General features: G+C 44.7%; 1 protein-coding gene across 2 annotated transcripts in view; it reads right to left on the bottom strand.

Moving 5' to 3' along the window:
• Positions 1–20,402, bottom strand: part of USP46 (ubiquitin specific peptidase 46) — a 72,660-nt gene extending 52,258 nt beyond the window's left edge. The window contains exon 1 of one of the 2 annotated variants that reach the window (XM_004460625.4): positions 20,083–20,402. In XM_004460625.4, coding sequence (XP_004460682.1) covers positions 20,083–20,118 — 36 coding nt within the window. In that variant the 5' untranslated portion in view covers positions 20,119–20,402. Of the gene's footprint in view, positions 1–17,518; positions 17,628–20,082 lie in introns of those variants that run through there. The other variant, XM_023589440.2, reaches the window with a different exon arrangement.
• Positions 20,403–21,347: the final 945 nt, after the last annotated feature.

Here is a 21,347-nt window from a genome sequence, read left to right as displayed (position 1 = left end):
TTTTATCATAAGGTACTATAAACACCCCATAAAGGGGGGAAAAAAAAAAAAACAACTTCTCTGGTATGAATAGAGAGCCAAAATATTTTGTGTGGATTTTCCAGAATGCGGGGGCACTGCACCCCAAACCCCATGATGTGGAAAGAATAACTGCAGTTAATGGTACAATTATAATAATATTGTTTTCATCAGTTCTAACAAAGGTACCACAACTAATGAAAAAGTAATTATTGGGAGCAGATGTGGCTCAAGCAGTTGAGCATCTGCCTCCCACAAAAACAAAGACAAACAACTAGCAAAACAAATGAAAAAACCAACTCAGGGAAGCCAATGTGGCTCAGTGGTTGAGCTCTGGCTTCCCACATACAAAGTCCTGGGTTCAATCCCTAACCCCTAGCACTTCAAAAAAAAAAAAAGTTATTATTAGGAAAAACTGTGCAGGGGGGCAGTTATGGGAACTCTGTATTTTCTGCATGATTTTCTGTAAACTTTCAACTTCTTTACTAATGTACATAAGTAAAAAATGTCACCACAAAAAAAATTTTTTTAAAGAAAAAGGAAATGAGATCCTACCAGAAGTATACTACTAAAATGTGTTAATATAGTACATGTCTAGGTGTTAGGATTGTTGGGGAAAGGGGGGTGGTGGGATGGGAAGAATTTACATGAATTATATATAAGTAAAAAATATATATATATATTTTTATCCAAAGAAAGTCGCAGAATATGTGTTGTGCCTTTAATAGATGGAAATGTGTATGGTGATGATTTAAGAGGCTCAGAACTAGTGCAGGCAGTCCTCTGCCCCTAGCGCTACCCCCCGGATCTGAAACACTCTTTCCCTTTCTCCTCATCTGGCCGCCTCCCACTCATCATTTGGCTTGAATGTCACTTCTTCAAACAGGTCTTTCTTGACCTTCTCTTTCACAGAATCCTATGTTTCCTTCAGAGCCCTGACCACAGTTGGCAATAACATATTTCTTTGTGATTATTTAGTCTGTCTTCTGACTAGACCACAGGTTGGCAAACCATAGCCCATGAGTCAAAGCCAGCTCACCAACTGCTTTTGCAAATAAAATTTTATTAGAACACAGCCATGACCCTTACATATTGTGGCTACTTTCATACTATAATAGCAGAGTTTGGTCATTGCTACAGAGACCTTACAGCTGCAGAGCCTAAAATATCTTCTACGTAGCCCTTACAGAAAAGCCTGCCCACCCCAATACTGGATCATTGGAGCTATGAGGGTAGAGATTGTATCCAAAAGACTGGTCTGCACTTATTGGAGAGTCTGCCATTTAAAGGCATTCGAAAAATTTGTCAAATAAATGTAGGAAACAGGGACGGGTTTACATCTATATATATATATATATATTCATTTAATCTTGCCCACTAACCCAAGGCAGATTATTATTCTTCACTCTCCACATGTAGAAGCTGAAGGCAGAAAGAAACTGCCCAAGCTTACTCAGCCAGGACTCAAACCTAGGCCGTTCAGGTCCAGACTCTGAGCTTGTCACAGGGATGACCCTTTCATTCACATTTTTAGTAACTCCTTAGCTGCAGATGTAGGAACTGGGCAGAGGGCCAGGACTGTTTCTGAACATGACTGTGGTGGTTTAGAGCTGTATGTAACCCCAGAAAAACTTGTTCTTAAACTTAATCCACTCCCGTGAGTGTGGACCCATTATAAGGAAGAGCTGTGGATGAATTACTTCAATTAAGGTGTGACGAACTCAATCAGGATGGGTCTTAATTCTATTACTATTACAAGCAGAATAAAATTCACATAGAGGCGGCGGACTTGGCCCAGTGGTTAGGGCGTCTGTCTACCACATTACCACATGGGAGGTCTGTGGTTCAAACCCCGGGCTTCCTTGACCCGTGTGGAGCTGGCCCACGCGCAGTGTTGATGCGCGCAAGGAGTGCCGTGCCACGCAGGGGTGGCCCCACATAGGGGAGCCCCACGCGCAAGGAGTGCGCCCCATAAGGAGAGCCGCCCAGCGCAAAAGAAAGTTCACAGCCTGCCCCAGAATGGTGCCGCACACACGGAGAACTGACACAACAAGATGACGCAACGAAAAGAAACACAGATTCCCATGCCGCTGACAACAACAGAACCGGACAAAGAAGACACAGCAAATAGATGCAGAGAACAGACAACCAGGGTGGGGGGGAGGGGAATAAATAAATAAATCTTTTAAAAAAGAAAAAGAAGAAGAGACTGGCAATAAAAAAAAAAAATTCACATAGAAAGAAAGGCACAGAAAACAAGAAGCTGGAGACCAAAGGAACCTATAAGAGAAGGGTGAGGCCAGGAGAGGCCGCCATATGCATTGCCATGTGATAGAAAAGCCCAGGGCCAAGGATCACCAGCAGCCAGCCCCAAAACTTCAGTCTCTAGGAAGAAAATATCACCCTGCTGACCCCTTGATTTGGACTTGACCTCAAAACTGTGAGCTAATAAAATCCCATTATTTAAGACAACCCACTGCAGAGTATTTGCTTTGACAGCTAGAAAAATAAAACAGTGAGTCCTTGGGGTGCTGTCACGTTAGCTGACTGCTCAGCACACAGCACCCAGAGGAGCTACAGATGGCCCACCTGCCTGGTTAGCAGGCAGTTCACCACGGAACCTTTGTCCCGCTGTGCAGCACTGGGTAAAATCTCTCCCTCCCAGATAAATCACCAGCAGGGAATCACTACCCCCACTTTACAAGTGAGGAAGATGAGGTTTGTGGAGGTTAAGTACTTCCAAAGGTCACGAGTTAGTACAGATGGGGCAGCGGATGGGGCAGAGGTCGGTTTTGAACCCATGATCTTAATACTGTTACACCACAACCCGAACCCCAACTCCTCCGGTCTGGTAGCATTCATCCAGCATGCCCTGACTCTCCATGCCTTCCTGGGAAGCTGGTCATCAACAGGAAGGCAGGTAAAGGGCATCCTCACATCAGTCCACACCATAATGGATAGGGAAAAATAACTCTCGGGGAGACATAAAACAAACATGACTTCTTTAAAATAATCTATACTTCATAACATATAGCAACAGAAACGTTTTCTACTGAAGACGACTGAGGTTACGTGACTTTATAATGATCCCAAGTCATGATGGAAGGAACATTAAAGAACAGCCAGAGGCTTTAGTTTGTAAAACCATTTGCAACATATTTAGAGAGAGCACAATGAATTCCTCATGGGCAAAGGCAAAACTTCAATTTAAAAGCAGAGGAACAAAGAATCCTGCGCCTGGCCCTACTTTCTGGCTGAAGGTGGAGAAGGATACAATGTTCACCTCATTCCCAGTCCCAGGTTCTGAAAAGTCCTCAGGAATCCACCCTCTCTGGTTGCCAGGGGCACATTTCCTACTGCTTCCCTGAGAGGCAAGAAGGATGGCACGGGATCCTGGTAACCCCAAGGTTGGGCCCAACTGTTATTAATAGGGTGATTTTGAGCAATTCTCTCTCTCAAACTCAAGTTCAAGGACTTCATCAGTGAAAAGAGTGATACCAGTATCTCCACTTCACAGCGTGGAGGGGACAAAAGGAGCTAAAGTGCCTGAATGTGACTGCATGGCATCCCTGCCCTTGGGCAGAATTGTACCATCAGGGATATTTTAATCTAATGTAAAAAAACATCCTGAAATGTACTTATTGTGAAACAAAAATGTTAAATTCTGTGATCTTTCCTCCCACCCCCAAATAGGGTAACGAAAGAAGAAAAGAGATGAGTAAGGGGTCTGTTATAGCAACATTATTCCAAGTATTAATAGTCTATATCAGGGAAGCGGACGTGGCTCAACTGATAGAGCATTCATCTACTATATGGAGGGTCCAGGGCCTCCTGACCCGTGTGGTGAACTGGCCCATGCACAGTGCTGCTGTCGTGTGCAAGGAGTGCCATGCCACGCAGGGGTGCCCCGGCGTAGGGGTTCCCCATGTGCAAGGAGTGCACCCTGCAAGGAGAGCCATCCTGCATGAAAAAGGCACAGCGCCCACCCAGGAGTGACACTGCACACATGGAGAGCTGATACAGCAAGATGATGCAACAAAAAAGAGACACAGTTTCCTGGTGCTGTCCGATAATGCAAGCGGACACAGAAGAACACACAGCAAATGGACACAGAGAACAGACAATGGGGGGGCGGGGAGGTAGAAGGGGAGAGAAATAAATAAAAATAAATCTTAAAAAAAAAAAGTCTGTATCAGCTAAGCACAGAAACAGAAATATATAAACGGGTAATTTTATAGCTGTCAAGTTTAGTAATAAAAAATTAGAGTTTGCATGTTAATATCTTTGGGTTTATTTCATTTTGATAGTAATTTTTTTATTTTAAAACTTACTGTGGGGAAACAGACTTGGCCCAGTGGTTAGGGCGTCCGTCTACCACATGGGAGGTCTGCAGTTCAAACCCTGGGCCCTCTTGACCGGTGTGGAGCTGGCCCATGCGCAGTGTTGATGCGCGAAAGGAGTGCCCTGTCACGCAGGGGTGTCCCCCCGTAGGGGAGCCCCACACGCAAGGAGTGCACCCGTAAGGAGAGCCGCCCAGCCCCTGAAAGAAAGTGCAGCCTGCCCAGGAATGGCGCCACCCACACTTCCCGTGCCGCTGACGACAACAGAAGCGGACAAAGAAACAAGACGCAGCAAATAGACACAGAGAACAGACAAACGGGGGCGGGGCGGGGCAGGGGGTAGGGCAGGGGGGGAATTAAATTTTAAAAAATTTAAAAATTAAAAAACTAAAAAAAAAACTTACTGTGAAATAATTTCAAACTTACAAGACAGTTATAAAAATAATACAAACCCCAGAGAACTCCAACATACCCCAATCCTCCTCCCAAATACCCAGATCCATCAATTTTAATATTTTGCCACATTTGTCATATCATTATAACTATCCATCAATCTATCTGTTCATCTGTCTATCCATTTATCAATCCATTTCTGAACACTTGAGTGTAGGTTATGTACATCATGCTCCTTGAATATTTTATACTGCCATGTACATTTCCTAAGAACAAGAATTGTCACTTATGTATTAACTTGAACTGATTAAGTGGCAGTCATCAGTTCAAGAAATTTAACATTGATGCAAAGCTTACAGTCTATATGTCAATTTTTTCATATCTCCCAATAATGTCCTTTTGAGCCTTTTCTCCTCCTTGTTAGATCCCATCCAGGATCATGTATTCCCTTTAATTGTCACTGCCTTTTTAGCTGCTCTTTTCTTTTTTATTGTGGGAACATATATGCAACATAAACTTTCCCATCTCAACCACTCCCAAGCACACCATTCATTTTCACAATATTGTGGCACTCTTGCCACCTTCCATTGCTAAAACTTTCCCACCTCCCCAAACAGAAACCATGTACTCATTTTGCATTAACTCCTGATTCCTCCTGTCCCTGGCACCCTGTACTATAATTTCTGTATCTATAAGCTTACATATTCTCTGGTTATTTCTTTGTCATTACCATAGGCTGCAATTTAACACCCTACCTAAGTATTTAACAATCTTTTTTGCTTTGATACAACGTGATTTCAATAGAATATACAAACTACGTTCCTATGCCCCACCATTCCCCTCACCCTTACATAGTTCTTGTCAGAAATTAACACATTTATACATTGAGTCCAAAATCACCGATTCATCATTACATTTTATGCATTTGCTTTTTAGATCCTGTAGGAAGTAAAAAGTGGAGTTACAAGCCTACAACACAATAATACTGGCATTTATATTCATCCCAGTTGTTAACCTTACTGGAGGTCATTATTTCTTCATGTGGCTTCAATCTACTGTCTATTGCCCTTGCCCTTCAATCTGCAGAGCTTTTTAGCCTCTCTAACAGGCTGATGTAGTGGTGACAAACGCCCTCAGCTTTCATCTGGGAAGTTCTTAAACTCTCCTTCATTTCTGAAAAGCAGTTTAACCAGATAGAGAATTCTTGGTTAGCAGTTTTTCACTTTCAGCACAGACTGAATAATTCATCCCAATGCCTTCTTGCCTCTGTGGTTTCCAATGAGAAACTGGCCCTAAATTTTACTGAGGCTCCTTTGTATGTGACATGTTGCTTCTCTCTTGTGGCTTTCAGAATTCTCTCTTTATCTGTGGCATTTGACAGTTTGATTATAATATGCAGTGGCATGGGTCTATTTGGGTTTATCCAGTTTAGAATTCATTACATCTCTTAGATGTATATATTCACGGTCTTTTGTTAAATTTGGGGAATTTTCAGCCATTATTTCTTTGAATATTCTTTCTGTTGTCTTCTCTCTTCTCCCTTTGGGTCTCCCATAGTGAATATATTGATCCACTTGACGGCATCCCATAGATTCCTTAGGCTCCATTCACTTTTCTTTCTTCATTCTGCTCCTTAGACTGAATGATTTCAATTGTCTGATCTTCAAGTTCCCTGATTCTTTCCTCCGCCAGCTTCAATCCTCTGTTGAATCCCTCTAGGGAATTTGAAATTTCTGTTACTGTAGTATTCAGCGGTTTGGTTCCTTCATATAATTTCCATCTCTCCATATTCTCTTCTTGTTCACCTATCATTTTCCTGATTTCCTTTAGTTTTCAGTCCAAGTTTTTCTTTAGCTCTTTGGGCAAATTTAGGACCATGATTTTAAAGTCATTGTGGGGTATATCACAGGCATCAATGGTTTCTAATGCTTTAATTCTCTTTTGCCTGGGCCATCATTTCCTGTTTCTTTGTATGTTTTATAATCTTTTGCTGAAATCCAGATATTTTGATATTTTAATGTGCTAGACTCTGGGGTATCTGTTCCTTAACCCTGTATCTACTTAGTATTATAATACAGCTGGGAATCAAGGAAGGAAGGGAGAGAGGGGGAGGAAAGGAGGGAGAAAGGAATGGCCTTTTCCAGTTTTTGCAGATTGCCCAGTGTCAGTGCTTTTCTCCAGGACTTCTCCATACAATGAGTTTAAAGAATAGCTTGAAGCCAAAACTTCCAGTGACTTTGCTCCCTTCGGTTGATGCTTCTTGTCTTGTGTTGGGCATGTGCATTTGGCCCTAGGAATTCCTCCATTCTACATGGTTCTTCAGGAAATATTTTGTCTTCCTCAGGAAATATTTTGTCAAGGTCCTGGGCACTGTACTGTAGCACCAGCCATCCCTTGCCCCATGCAGCCACTTGACTGCTGTCCCACAGCATTCTGTAGAAGAGCTATGTGAACCAACCACACACAGGGCAAGTTTAGGCACAGAGAGTTCCTCAGGCCACCACCACACAGACTAGGCTAGACAATGCACAATCACCATATGTGCACGAGGGTTACTCTGTGACCTCCAGAACCAGGACCAAGATGAGGGAGCTGACCACAGGTCAGCTCCACACTGGACCAGTGAGGGGCAGGGAAGTGGCCAGCCATGGCATCACAAGATTCTACCACTTTCAAGTAGTCTTTTTCTTGATTTGGCACTCATCCTGCTACTACATTCCTTTAATTTTCTGGACCTTGGTGTAAGATGTTTGTCAGTTCTTGTTGATTGTTCAAAGCTTCTGTGGGAGGATGAAGCCCTACAGTGCCTCACTCCACCATCTTGACTGGGGCAGGGTCCAGTAATTCATTTTTATTGTACTTTACAAAAATATCGATCTGCAACAGATTGAAAATAAAAATAAAACTAGTTCTTCCCCACCAGTTTTGAAAATAATTGCCAACAGCTAAAATGAAATTGAGTTTGTTTTCTTAAATATGTTAACAGCTGCTCAAGCTCACTCCTAATAAGAGAAATGCAAACTAGAAATATACCAAGGCACGATTTTTCCCCTGACTGGCAAAGATCAAAACGTTTTTGGACAGCACACGGCTTTGGCAAGAGTGCCAGAAACAAGAGTTACACGTATTACTTTACCGGTGGGGATCAGTTTGGCAGAAATCCATCAAAGTTACAAGTCCAATTCCATTTCCAGGAAGTTCACCGATAGATACACTCCCACATATACAAAATGATGTACGGATAAAAACGTTCACTGCAGCCTTGTTTGTAAAAACCAACGACTGGAAAACTATCTCCATCTGTGGGGGCCAGGTCAAGTGAATTCAATACATTCAAGAAACGGAATACTCTCTAGCCATTAAAAAAGAATAAGGGTGCTCTCTACATTTCAGCTCATACTCATTTCTAAGATACAATGACATTAAAAAAATTTTAAAAAGCAAGGTGCTGATCAGGACGATCAGTATATACTATATGTATTACTTTTGGTTTAAAAAAAAAAACTTGGGAAAACTGTACATATATATGCTGGTGTATGTATAAAACACCTCTGGATGGAACCATAAAAACTGCAAATATTAGTAGATCCCAGAGAAAAGAACTGCACAGCAGATGTATTTTCAACATTTGTATTTGTACAAAACAGATGTTATTTGTACATTTTAAAATTTTTATCATGTGAACTCTCATTATATACTGAAAAACTTAAAAAACAACAACTAAGTTTAGCTGCTTTGTGTACTTCTCAATTAGGAACACAACATTCTACACCTAGTAACACAAAGGGGTATGCTATAAGCTCATTAGATGACTAAATGTCTTTTGCTACATGATGTGCCCTCATAATCAGGAAAGGAAAAACATTTTATCTTGACTGGTGATTATTAGAGCTTTGCTGGGCATCTTCTAATAACATTCCAGTCCAAAATTGTGGCTTTTCCCCTTGTCCATGTCCCTTCCCTGGTCTTCTCTCTGATTGGAAGCCACGGCTGGTTGACAAGATGCTTGCAGAGACATTATCTCATCCTCACCAGTAGAGATAGTTTTGACCATTTTATAGACCCTGTGAAGCCCAAGTGACCTGTCCAAAGTCACTAAAGTGGCAAGGGTAGGATTGGTGGCCAGGACTTCATATCCCTAATGAGAGAGAGAGAAGAGAACAGTACTAAAAATGGGCAGGCACTGGGTAAAGAACTTGCCGTAAGTGATTCCATGTAAGCCTCACAACCCACGGAAATAAGTTCTCTCGTTGTTTTCATGTTGTGGATGAGAAGTGAGTCTTTGAGAAGGTAGATAATTTCAAGTTCTCCTACCCAACCAAGTATGGTGTGGAAACTCCAGCCAGATCTCATCCACAATGCTACCGTTTCAGGGAAGCGGACTTTGCCCAGTGGTTAGGGCGTCCGTCTACCACACGGGAGGTCCACAGTTCAAACCCCGGGCCTCCTTGACCCATGTGGAGCTGGCCCAAGCGCAGCGATGATGCGTGCAAGGAGTGCCCTGCCACACAGGGATGTCCCCTGCGTAGGGGAGCCCCACGCACAAGGAGTATGCCCCGTAAGGAGAGCCGCCCAGCGCGAAAGAAAGTGCAGCCTGCCCAGGAATGGTGCCACACACACAGAGAGATGACACAAGATGACACAACAAAAAGAAACACAGATTCCCGTGCCGCTGACAACAACAGAAGCTGACAAAGAAGAACACACAGCAAATAGACACAGAGAACAGACAATGGGGCGGGGGGGGGGGGGGGAGAGAAATAATTAAAAAATAAATAAAAATTTAAAAAACAATGCTACCGTTTCCCAAGGAAGCTCACCGATCTGTCATCTAGAAACCCACTATGATCCCACAGTGTGGCGCTGAGTTAGGAGAGAGCTGTGGGCCCCCCTCTAGCCCTCTTTTCCCAACACAACAGAAAGAGCAAGACGGGACCACCCGGCCTCATCAAAAGCAAGCCATGCAGTGAATTCTGCCTCTGCTTCTGCCCAGCCTCCTCCAATCCCACTCCTCCCAAGATACCCTCTAACATAGGTGGCTCATCAAGGGAGAGTGGAATTTCATACTATTTGTTCCTGCAAGACTAAGAGGAAGATGGCTCTACAGCTTGCACAAACTGCAAGGAAATGGCAGTTCACTCAAAGAGTGAGACTAATTATGAGAAGTAATGTGTGAAGGAATTGCAACTTTAAAAGTGCTTCCATGGGCAGGACTTCCTTTTATTCTCCCCCAAAAAAGCTGTGAGAAAGGTTTTTCAGTATTTGCCTTTGTTGTAAAGGGGTGAGGAAATAGGCTGTGAAATTAATAGAGCAAGAGTTCAAAAATCAAAGCTCCTCTGCTTTACAACATATTAGATGGAAGAAAAAAAAATTGGTTTATTTTCTCCCTAGGGACCTGCTGATCCGTTTGCTCCCCAAACCAGAGCATCTGTATCACCAGAGAAGCTGTCAGGAATGCAATCTCTTGAGCCCCACATCAGGACAACTAAATCCAACTCTGCATTTTAACAAGCTCCCTGCAGGGAATTCTTATTAAAATTTGGGGAGCAGTGCTTCACTGCATTCAAAGTAATTCTTCCACTCTACCAAGCTACTTCTCTTCATTCACTCAGCCAATAATTATTTATTGAGCAGACACTACCTATGCACTAGGCACTGTGCTAAAAGCTGGGAAGTAAACAGTGAATAATATAAATAAAGCTCCTGCCCCCCCCCCATGGAGTTTCCAGGTTCTAGAAAGCTACATATCAAATAAGCTCCATTTGGAGAGCTCCATTCTGATATTAAAGCTGTATGTGAGAGGCACACTTCCACCTCCAGGACTATATCCTGGAGAAATGAAGGCCCATGTTCACAGTAGAGAGAAACAGGAATATTTAAGGAGGAAATATTTTGGAAATAAAGAAATGGGTAAGAAAACCATGTTTAAGCCAAAGAATTCTGTTATGGGAGCGGATGTGGCTCAAGCAATTGGGCACTGACCTACCACATGGGAGGTCCAGGGTTTGGTTCCTGGTGCCCCCTAAAGAAGACGAGCAGTCAACAAGCAGACAGACAAGGGAGCCATCTGGGGGAGGTGGGAACAAAAATTTTTTTAAAAAGAAAACAATTCTGTTATAAAGCAGTTAAAATGGATAAACCAGATCTATAGGTATCAACATAGATAATCTCAAATGTAATTGCCAAGTGAAAAAAGAAAGTTGTAAAGGCTATATATTTTTATACCCAAAAGCTTTAATGTACTGTTTTTGGATTCATAAATATGAAATAAAAGTATAAAGACTTGCATGGTAAGCACCATACCAACTTCAAGAAAATGGTGAAATCTAGGAGGACGGGAGAGGAAAGAGATGGAGGCAGTTAGCTATATTTTTAAGATATTAGTCTAAAAAAAAGATCTTAACCAAATATAGTTAAATTGTAATATCTGTTATCTAGGAGTGGGTATATGTTATATATTATTTTGCACATCTTCCCCATGTTTTTTCTGGGCATTAATGTTTCATGATTTGTGGCTTTGATAGTTTAACTACCTAAAATAACTATACATAGATTTAAAAATATTCACCTGACAGGTGATTTCTATAAGCAAAATATTTTAGGCAGCCAAGACTATTACCGAAGTATAGCAATATTTCTCAAAGTGTGGTCCTTGGTTCACTTGCAACAGAATTACAGTGGGGGTTAGGGGAACGGATACCCATTCTAAGATGCAGATTTTGGGAAGCGGATGTGGCTCAGGCAAGTGAGCTCCTTCCTGCCACTTGGGAGGTCTGTGGTTCAGTTTCTGCTGCCTCCTAAAGAAGAGGGTGAGCTGGCGTGACAGGCAGGTGCAGCAAGCTGATACAAGATGACACAAGAGACACAAGAAGAAAAAACATAATGAGAGACACAATAAAACAGGGAGCAGAGGTTCCCGGTGCCTCCTAAAGAAAACGAGCAAGACAGCGAGCTGATGTGACAGGCAGGCACTGCAAGCTGATGCAACAAGAGACAGGAGGAAAAAGATAATGGAAGATACAACAAAGCAGGGTATGAAGATGGCTCAAGAGATTAGATTCCTCCCTACCACATCAAAGGTACCAGGTTCAGTTCCTGGTGCTTCCTAAAAACACAGCACACAGCAAGCACAAACAACAAGGGGGGTGGGGAGAAAAATAAATAAAATAAATATTTTTTTAAAAAAAGATGCAGATTTCAAGGCTCCAACTTAGACCTATTTAATCAAAATCTCTAGGGGTAGAATGCCAGAATTTATATTTTTAATAAGAGTATCCACCTGTGGGCACAATTGTTTGATACCACTGAAGAATCATTAAAGGATAACATTTTAAAACTGACACATCTGTGTTCAATAAGTTAACATTTGGAGGTCATACTATGAAAAATAAAGTAAAATAGAGGGAATTTTTTCTAAGTGTTTGAGATAGCAATCCCACAAATATATTCAAGCAGATCCTGATAAAAACTGGTTTCCTGCACATTGTACTTAATCTGATACAAATGTATTTCTGGAGAAAGACCATAATTTCACATTACCTTTCTAAAAAACTTCAAAAAGCAACTGTGTAAACAGGAAAACTGCACAAGTACAGCCCTGCTGTTATTCTCACTCAGAAGAGGCCCCAGACACACTTTTCACCAAAGTCCATTTTGATTACAAAAAGCTGTTCTCCAGCATCAAAGAGGGGACTTGAGCTGAGGCCAGCCTACCACAGCAATGCTTCCCAAATTCACTCGTGACATGCAAACTATCTTGTGGACTCTAGTCTATAATTCTTTTGCTACAAGTTTTCATCCTGGATGGCACAGTATCCATTTCATCACCATTCCCTCAACCTAGAAACTCCATTCCACCCTTCCTTTCTTACCTTTTTCTTTGTCTCCCCCTATATCCCCCTTCATTATGCCTTTTCCTGTTTTCAGACAAAACCAACAATGCAACCCTGACTTTCCAGCCTTAGAAAACTGCTCCTGAGCCCCTGGATTCAAAACAATTCAGCACAATAAACCATGACAAGATGCTCACCTACGCGAGAAAATAGGAAAATCTAAATTTTAAACCACAAAGATACCATTTCATACCTATCAGATGGGCTAAACATCAAGATGAGAATAGCAAATGTCCGCAAGCATGAGGCAGGACTGGAACTGCCACCTACTGTTGGCTGGAATGCAAATGGGTAAAACTGCTTCGGCGAGCAATCTGGCAATATATTAAAGATGCCTGTTTCCTTGGACCCAGCAATTTCCTTTCTAGGTACGTAACACAGAGAAATTTTCAAACATATACACAGAGAGACAAGTTCAAGACAGTTCATAGTACTATAATAAAACATGCAAAAAATTGTAAACCTAAGTGTTTTTCAATGGTAAAATGAAATATAGCATATTCATATGATGGAATATCATTCAGTTGTTAAAAAAGACTAGAATTATAGGTATCTAAGTGGGTAAATCCCAAAATCATAATTTAAACAATAAAAGCAAACTGAAAAGAATTTGTTCAGTATTACAGAACATCTTAAAACAAGAGAAATATTGTACTGGTATATGAATACGTATCTAGTAAAAGTATAAAAATGTGATAAACACCAAATTCAGAATAGCAGTTACAATAGTTAGGGGAAGGGGGAATCAGATGGGGAAGGGTATACAAGGGTTTCAGTTTATTTGCAATATTTTACTTCTTCACTGGTGGTGGGTCCATAAGTGTTCACTACATTATTCTCCACATTTCTCTGGATGCCTGTAATTTATCACCACTCAGGAAAAAAAAAAGACTCCCAATTTTGGTTACACTAAAATATTTAAGGGTCTGAAAGTAGCATCAGAACGTGGTTGATTTACAGACACAAGCAAGAAGATGGTTGGTCCTAGGAATAGAAAGTGAAGCCCTGGGAACCAAGAGGGTCCCCCATCCTCCCCGCCCCGCTTCATGCTGTTAAAACTATCCACAAGAAATGATCAGGCTCAGAATTGTGGTAAAATTCCACATAGAGGACTTCTGATGACCCCAAATTCTAAGCCATAATCCCAGAACAGAAACATATTCCAAAATGCCTTTAGTGCCGTTCGCACTGATACAGAATTTACCTGTATCAAGAAAATTATTGGGAAGCGGACTTGGCCCAGTGGTTAGGGCGTCCGTCTACCACATGGGAGGTCCACGGTTCAAAGCTCGGATCTCCTTGACCCATGTGGAGCTGGACCATGTGCAGTGCTGATGCGCGCAAAGATTGCCCTGCCATGCAGGGATGTCCCCCATGTAGGGGAGCCCCACACACAAGGAGTGCGCCCCAGGGGAGCCGCCCAGCGCAAAAGAAAGTGCAGCCTGCCCAGGAATGGCACCGCAAACATGGAGAACTGACACAGCCAAGATGATGCAACAAAAAAAAGAAACACAGATTCCCCTGCTGCTGACAACTACAGAAGCAGACAAAGAAGAACATGCAGCAAATAGGCACAGAGAACAGACAACTAGGGGGGTGGGGAAGGAGAGAGAAATTTTTTTTAAAAATTATTAGAGAGCAGACGTGGCTCGCGTGGTTGAGTGCCTGCCTCCCACACGGGAGGTCTCGGGTTCCGTTCCCAGTGCCTCCTGAAAACAACAACAAGCAAAACAAATGAAAAAACCAACTCAGGAGGCTGATGTGGCTCAGTAGTTGAGCACGGGCTTTCCACATATGAAGCCCCAGGGTCCATTCTTGGCCCCCAGTACCTCAAAAAATAGAAATAAAAAAAGAAAGTTACTACTGTTTCATTTTTGAGTGGCCTATCTCTTAAAATACCAGCAAGGCCTTTCAAACCCTTAGACTAGCATTTGTTTTCTCCACAACTGAAGACTTATTATTAAGAAGTTGCCTTAAAGTATTCAGACCAGAAAAGTTAACTAACTAGACTAAATCATCATTTACAACTGTTCGAGTCAGTTTTCTTTGGATTGGTTTCATCAATAGGCTGGAGATAAAACCACCAAGAGATGCTGTTCTGACCAATACCACAAAATTAAATACAATCATACAACCTCAACCCATTCAAACTAACTGGAAAGACCAGCCCGGAACAAAGAGACATATGAATTAGATTTCTCTGAAATGCTAAGAAAATTAAATTTGAAAATTTTTTTTTTCACTTTATTCATTTTTTTTATTGACTTTGTAATAATATTACATTAAAAATATATATATATGAGGTCCCATTCAACCCCACCACCCCCACCCCACTTCTCCCCCCCCCCCCCCCCCCCCCAGCAACACTCCTTCCCATCATCATGACACATCCATTGCATTTGGCAAGTACATCTTTGGGCACCTCTGCACCTCATGGACAATGGTCCACATCATGGCCCATACTCTCCCCCATTCCATCCAGTGGGCCCTGTGAGGATTTACAATGTCTGGTGATTGCCCCTGAAGCACCATCCAGGGCAGCTCCATGTCCCAAAGACGCCTCCACCTCTCATCTCTTCCTGCCTTTCCCCATACCCATCAGCCATCATGTCCACTTTTCTCAATCCAATGCCACCTTGAAAATTATTTTCAATTACAACATGAACATACCAAAATTCCATATTGGTGAAATCCAAAGAAATAAGGTTTTATTATACAGGTGAACCCGAACACATAAACCTGATACCCAGAAAAATGGTATAACAATCTTTAACACTGAAGGTTAACAATCAACTTTGTTTTTACCTGATATTCCAAGAAAAACAGAAAAATCAGCAGCCTTAAATGTCAGGTCCTGACCTAACACACACAATCCTGAGGGGCCAGAAGAACAGAATTTTTCTTTAAACATTAACCCACCCCCTTCTCAGGCAGCAATTTCTAAAAATCTGACAACTCTTAAGAGCAGACCATCATGCATGACTTTAACAACTCTCAGCTGATATATTAAACTAAACTTAGTTTCCAATTTTCTTTGAGAATGAGTAACAGTAACAGAGGAAGAGATGAGTTATCTCTTTCCCCAAATTATGAGGTTTACCCATTTTTCAAATAATTTTTAACATTGTCCCAACTATTGTCAAATACTTGCCTCAGGTAAGTTGCTGACTTACCAAGACGGACCTATCTTTATACAGGACCCAGCAGAGCAGAAACAAAAATTTGCAGCAAATCCTAGTTTTTGCTCCAAATTTTTACTAATTTTACTTTCCCTTCATTTCAAAGTGACTGCACTTATTTACAAGAATTCAAATCTGGTATTCAACTGGTATCAAATAATATGCTGGGGATGTTCAAAAGATGCTAAAGAAGTGACAAAGTTTCAAGCAAGGTAGTTAGGCACTCAGGTGGTTGCTAATCAATTAAGAAATGTAGAATTTTATAAAGCCTTTATCTAAGAAACATATTTACTAAAAAGCTTTTGATGACCAAAAAAAAAAATCAGTTTTCCTAGTTGAGAAAAACTAAAGTCCCAAGAATTACAACTATTTACCCAAGGGTATCACATGATTTACCCTTAACTGAAGAAACACTACAAATTAAAGTTCTAAATTACATTGACTATAATCATGTCCTCCTATAAAATAAAAGCCACAAATAGAAAGTGGATCAAATTTTGGCCAAACAAAAATATACTAAAGATAAGTTCTTTTATGTTAATCAGTTTCTCCACTGCACTGCTTTTAGGATTTTGTTCGAGCTGTATCTGTGCAGATATTACACTGTACTGAAATTGACATTCTTACCAATGTCATGCCCACAAGATAAGGAACCATTGAGCTCCTTGTGGGTAAAGGTTCACCTCATTTACTAAGCACCCTCACAGAAAATGTGCCAACACTAACAAAGCAGGTCCTCAACAAATGGTCATTTACTGGAACGTTTGTAATCTATTTGATACACGGCATTTCCTCTGCAGTACATCTTACAGCACCATTTACAAATGAAATGACGATTAGATGATTTAGACCAATTTGCATTGGTACATGGCACATTTCTTGAGGGCACCTTTAGTTTTTCCTGACAAATGCTTCCTTCAAAAAAAAAATTCCTCAAGCTCTTCAACTTCAAATAAAAAACTTAATAAGAAAAAACACTTTCCCTTTGTAGGGCTTTTAAAATACATAAGACAAAAACAAAAAGAATACATAGGAAGTTAAAAGCATTGGTCTGGACAAAAATCAGTGGATTATCAACAGGGGACATTTCCTCATGCTTGGTAGCAGCTAGTGCATTTCAAAAATTACAACACACCAGCCAAACAAGCTTTACTATCTGAACCAGACACTGCATGTAGCCAAGCCGACATGCCCTAAGCAAACTCTTCGAGAATCACGATGGCAGAGACTTACATGGAAGAAAAAAAATTAAAACAAATGCGAACTGGCATTAAACTTCCAACAGACAATAAACCTTCACCAGGGAAGGGGAGAGGTGGTGGGATACGGATATTTTCCTAGTACCATTTGTCAAAAATCTGGTCCAAGAGGATGTGGGGGGAAGAGGAGGTGCTTCTTTCTCAGTTTCTGCTCTGCCAAAAGGTACTTTGTCTGGTGGAGGAAACAAATTTGCTTTTCAATAGGAAGTCTTGATTTGTTCATGTCTCACGCTTAAGTATAGTCTCTTTTAACGTGCTTCCTGGACACACATCAGCGTATTTAAAATATACCAAATGACCTGCTTTTAAAAAAAAATGCAATCTCCACCTGCTCTTATTACAAATGAGCTGCGACCAAATGGAGTAAGGAATGGGAAGGATCATCAAGAGCCTCAGAGAGGTGCTAAACAGTAAGGAGAGATCCGTACAAGTCCTACCTGGAAACAATTCATCCTGAGTGAAGAACTTAGAAAGGGGCGCAGGGAATATTTAAGTCTGATCAGGTAAAGGCAGCAGTCTCCTCGGCCACCAAGCATTCTCCTCTGGGAAGTGAGACTGGGAGGGGCAGGGGTGATCTGAGCCAGGTTTTGAAAAGGGGCGGGGTTAGGATTCCCACCCCAGCCCTTTGTATACACTGCCTTTCAGCTTGCTTTGCATAAATGAACACGTGGGTTGTTTGTATTAGTAGCTGCTTCCCTCAGGCAGAGAAGGCGTGTGTCGGGTCTCTTAGACAATCTGAAGGAGCAATAATGAGGAAAAAGGCTGTCAATTACAGGTAACACTTTCTAAGCAGGTGGGCCGGGCGGCAACTGATTTAATACAACAACCCAATGATTCATTATCATCCCCATTTTACAGATAAGCAAAGTAAGTCCGAGTGACTTGTTCAAGGATTCAAAGACACTGTGCGGTACTTGACTGTAGGAAGTCTGACTTCAGGGCCCAAACTCTTCCTCACTTGGTGATGCTCCTAAATTCTGTACCTTTTCAGGTCTCCACATTGGATGGCAACTTTCAGGACAAATGCTGGGCCTACAACAGTACTCGCCTGCCACTCCTGTGTCCTCCCACAGTCTTCTCCCTGGCTGGGGCTTTCAGTTTTGAGCTTTACTGGAAGCAGGGTGTGACATTCTGCCCAGGTGTGCCAGAAGCCCCAGCTGCACAGAGAACAATTAAAAAAAAAAAAAAAGCTGGAGGCTGCTTTCCTCTTGGGACATGCTAGCTTTCACGTTTCCATCAGTGCAGCAGAGCTGTCACCCCAGCTCACGCAAAACAGGAGCTACACCAGGGGCTGGGGCTGTGCCTGACACCCCTGTAGGCCCGAGGCCACCCCAGCAGGCATGAAAGAGAGGATTCAACTGCTCTGGTTTCAGAGTTTCCCCTCAGGAGCTGGTGGTAGCCGTAAATTCGAGAAGAAAAGCATCACCTTTTCACTGCACCAAGTAACATTAACACCACTAGACAAAAAGGAGGAAAGCTGCCTCTGCCTGGGGCAGAAAGAGAGCAAAGGGACAGGCCCCAGGAGCCACCTGCCACATCCAACGCCCCCTGCACCAGTATCTTTGCAGCTATCACTCTGAGAAACCAGGCATTTGCTTGCAAGAGCGGCCAAGTCCAACAATGCCGAAAACTGAAGCAGCACCAGTGGGTCTCAATTCCATCCTTGAGCTAACACATGGTTCCTTAATGCTCCGTTGCCATGTGCTGATCTTGCAACAGAATGTGGGACAGAAGATTAAAAGGCTGCGTGATGGAAGGAGGGCAGCCAGATCATCTTACGCCCAGGCTTCTCCACCAAGTGTCTCAGCTTCCCCTGAAGGGACTTCATTAGTAGCTTCAAGGAAGGTTTCCCCAAAACTGATATTAACAGAGCATGTGTCCCAGCTCTGGCGGAGAGGGGAGCGAAGAGAGGACAGGGGTCGGGGTCGGGTAGGGAAGCCTCAGGGGAGTGAAAGCAAGACACACAGCCTCCCACCCTGCAGATGAGGGCCAGGCCTTACGCCCAGGGGCAAGCGAGGCTCCTCAAGGCTCCAACAAGTAGGGGGACCAGCAGAGTACACGCTTGAGGACCTAAGACCGGAGACTGTTCCTGCAGAAGCTGAACAGGAAGGGAAAGCAATGGGAGACAAGTTGAAGTGACCCTGCATCATGGACCCTGACCCCATCTGAGACCGAGTGATGTCCCCTCCCTGAGCCCATGCCCACAGCTTCCTCTAAAGTGAAGCAAGCTGGATAACCCTGGCACACTCCTGCACTCCCAGTGCCAGTCCCACCCTGCGGGCCTCCGAATATTACTGCCAGATAACCTTGTGCCTCTTTCACAGACCGGGAAACTGGGATATCCAGAGCAAACTACCCTGCTGTCCCCAGCCAGGCTGAACTTCAGTCCTCTAACCACAATTTTGTACCACCACCACCATCACAACCCGCCCCCCCTTTTTTTCAGCTTTACGATATTTCCAATTTTTCCAGCTACACTGATTGCCCTTGCAAAGTGAATTTTAAATACTGTCTAACGTGTGGATTCAAAAGGAGACGGGGGCGGTCCGGGAGCCCTGCAGGGCTTTATTTATTGCAAGGAAAGGATGGACCCCCCCCCCAACTTCTTCCCCCAATCCACGCTCCGAGAGGTCTTTCGGCTTCCCCCAGCCCCCCCAGCCCCCCAAGCCGCTTGCACCGCAACCTGAGGGCGGGGAAACAGCGGCGCCGGCCGGGGGACACGCGGGCCCGCTCCCCGGTCCCCGGTTTCAGAGGGGGGCGGGGGGCTCGGGCCCCTCCCCCGGCCGCCCCCGGGGCTGCAGCGCACCCGCCCAGCCCCCGGGCCGCCAACTTCTCTTCGCGCGGCGGGAGAAGCCCTCCCGGGGCGGCCTGTGCCACCGCCCCCTCGGACCCCAACCGAGCCGCCCCCCTCCCCTCGGCGCAGGGCGGGTGCGCGGCTCGGGTTTCCCTTTCTTCGCGTCTCCGCGCCTGGGGCGCGACCCCCGAGGCGGCGGCCACTCACCATATTACAGATGGAGGCGATGTTTCGGACAGTCATTAGTCTAAAGGTGGCAGCGACCGCGCACCGCCATCTTTACGAGGTGAAAACGGGAATGTCCATGGTGGCGCGGGCGCGGGGCGGGCGGGGCGCGGCGGCGGGGACGCGGCCCGGGGTCCGGCCGGCAGTTTGGCTGGGAGAGGGAGGCCGGGAGGGAAGAGGAGGCGGCGGCGGGGAGGGCGGGGGAGGCGGGGAGGCGGGGAGGGGCGCGGAGGGGCGGGGAGTGGCGGAGCTGGGGAGCCTGGGCCGCGGCCGGCGGCGCCGGGAGGCGGGGCGGCCCGGGCGCGCCGCGTGGAGTCGGCGCCCGCAGCTCCCCGCGCCCCGGCCGCGCTCTCGGTCCCGGGCCGGCTCCCCGCGCCTCCGCGCCGCTCCGGCCGCCCGCCCGCGCCCGGGGCCGCCCGGGCGGGCTCTTTCCCTTGCCCTCCTGCTTTCCTGCTTCCCTGTTTGGGCCGTAAATGCCAGCCCAGGCCCTGCTCCCCCCGGGACAGACCCCAGCACGGCGCAGGTCCTCCGGGGAGCCTTAGGCTTCGCTGAACCATCAAGTTCGCCCGGCGCCGCCGGGAGGGAAGGGGCAGCGCCGGGCTTGCGGCGCGGGCTGGCGGAAGGGGCCGAGCCCACGGCCGGCCGCGGGCTGGGAGGCGGGCGCCGGCTCCAGAGGCCGGCAGGGAGTCGAGCGCTTTTCCGTCTCAGCTTTTTCTGCTTTTCCTTTTCCTCGCTGCGCCACCGCCTGCCCCCTCCTCCTGCGCCAACAGCCCTGGGGTTTTATTTGGGGCGAGGGGTAGAGGTAACTACATCCAACTTTTAGTTTCTCCCCGTGGTTGCGCCACATGGCACCGGCCGCGGGGCGGGGGGGGGGGGGGGGGGGGACCCAAAAGTAAAACAGGGTCAGGAGTAGGGAGTGGTCAGAAAACCTGGCCAGCAGCGAGCTGGCTGCCTGGTAAAGGGCGCCAGGAAGGGAGAGGAAGGTGGATCTGGGCCGAGGCTAGATAAGGCGCACTCAGCCAGTTTGTGCCATTAGCATGCACAAAGGAGAAGCCCAGTTCTGAGCAAGGACTTGAGACTGTCACAGGAGTCATTTGAATCCGGAAAGAACGAGAACAAAACTTCCTCATTTCGAGAAAAACATAATTCTCGCAGGGGCACCCAGTCTCTTGAGTTTTTTAAGGAGGCTGTATCGGCTTATTAGACTCATATCCTGCTTAAAAGGTCGTGGCATCTGGCTCAAAGCG

Source organism: Dasypus novemcinctus, chromosome 1, assembly GCF_030445035.2.
Source record: "Dasypus novemcinctus isolate mDasNov1 chromosome 1, mDasNov1.1.hap2, whole genome shotgun sequence".
Lineage (NCBI taxonomy): Eukaryota > Metazoa > Chordata > Mammalia > Cingulata > Dasypodidae > Dasypus > Dasypus novemcinctus.
The sequence above is the reverse complement of the archived record's forward strand: the minus strand, read 5'-3'. Positions and strand labels throughout refer to the sequence as shown.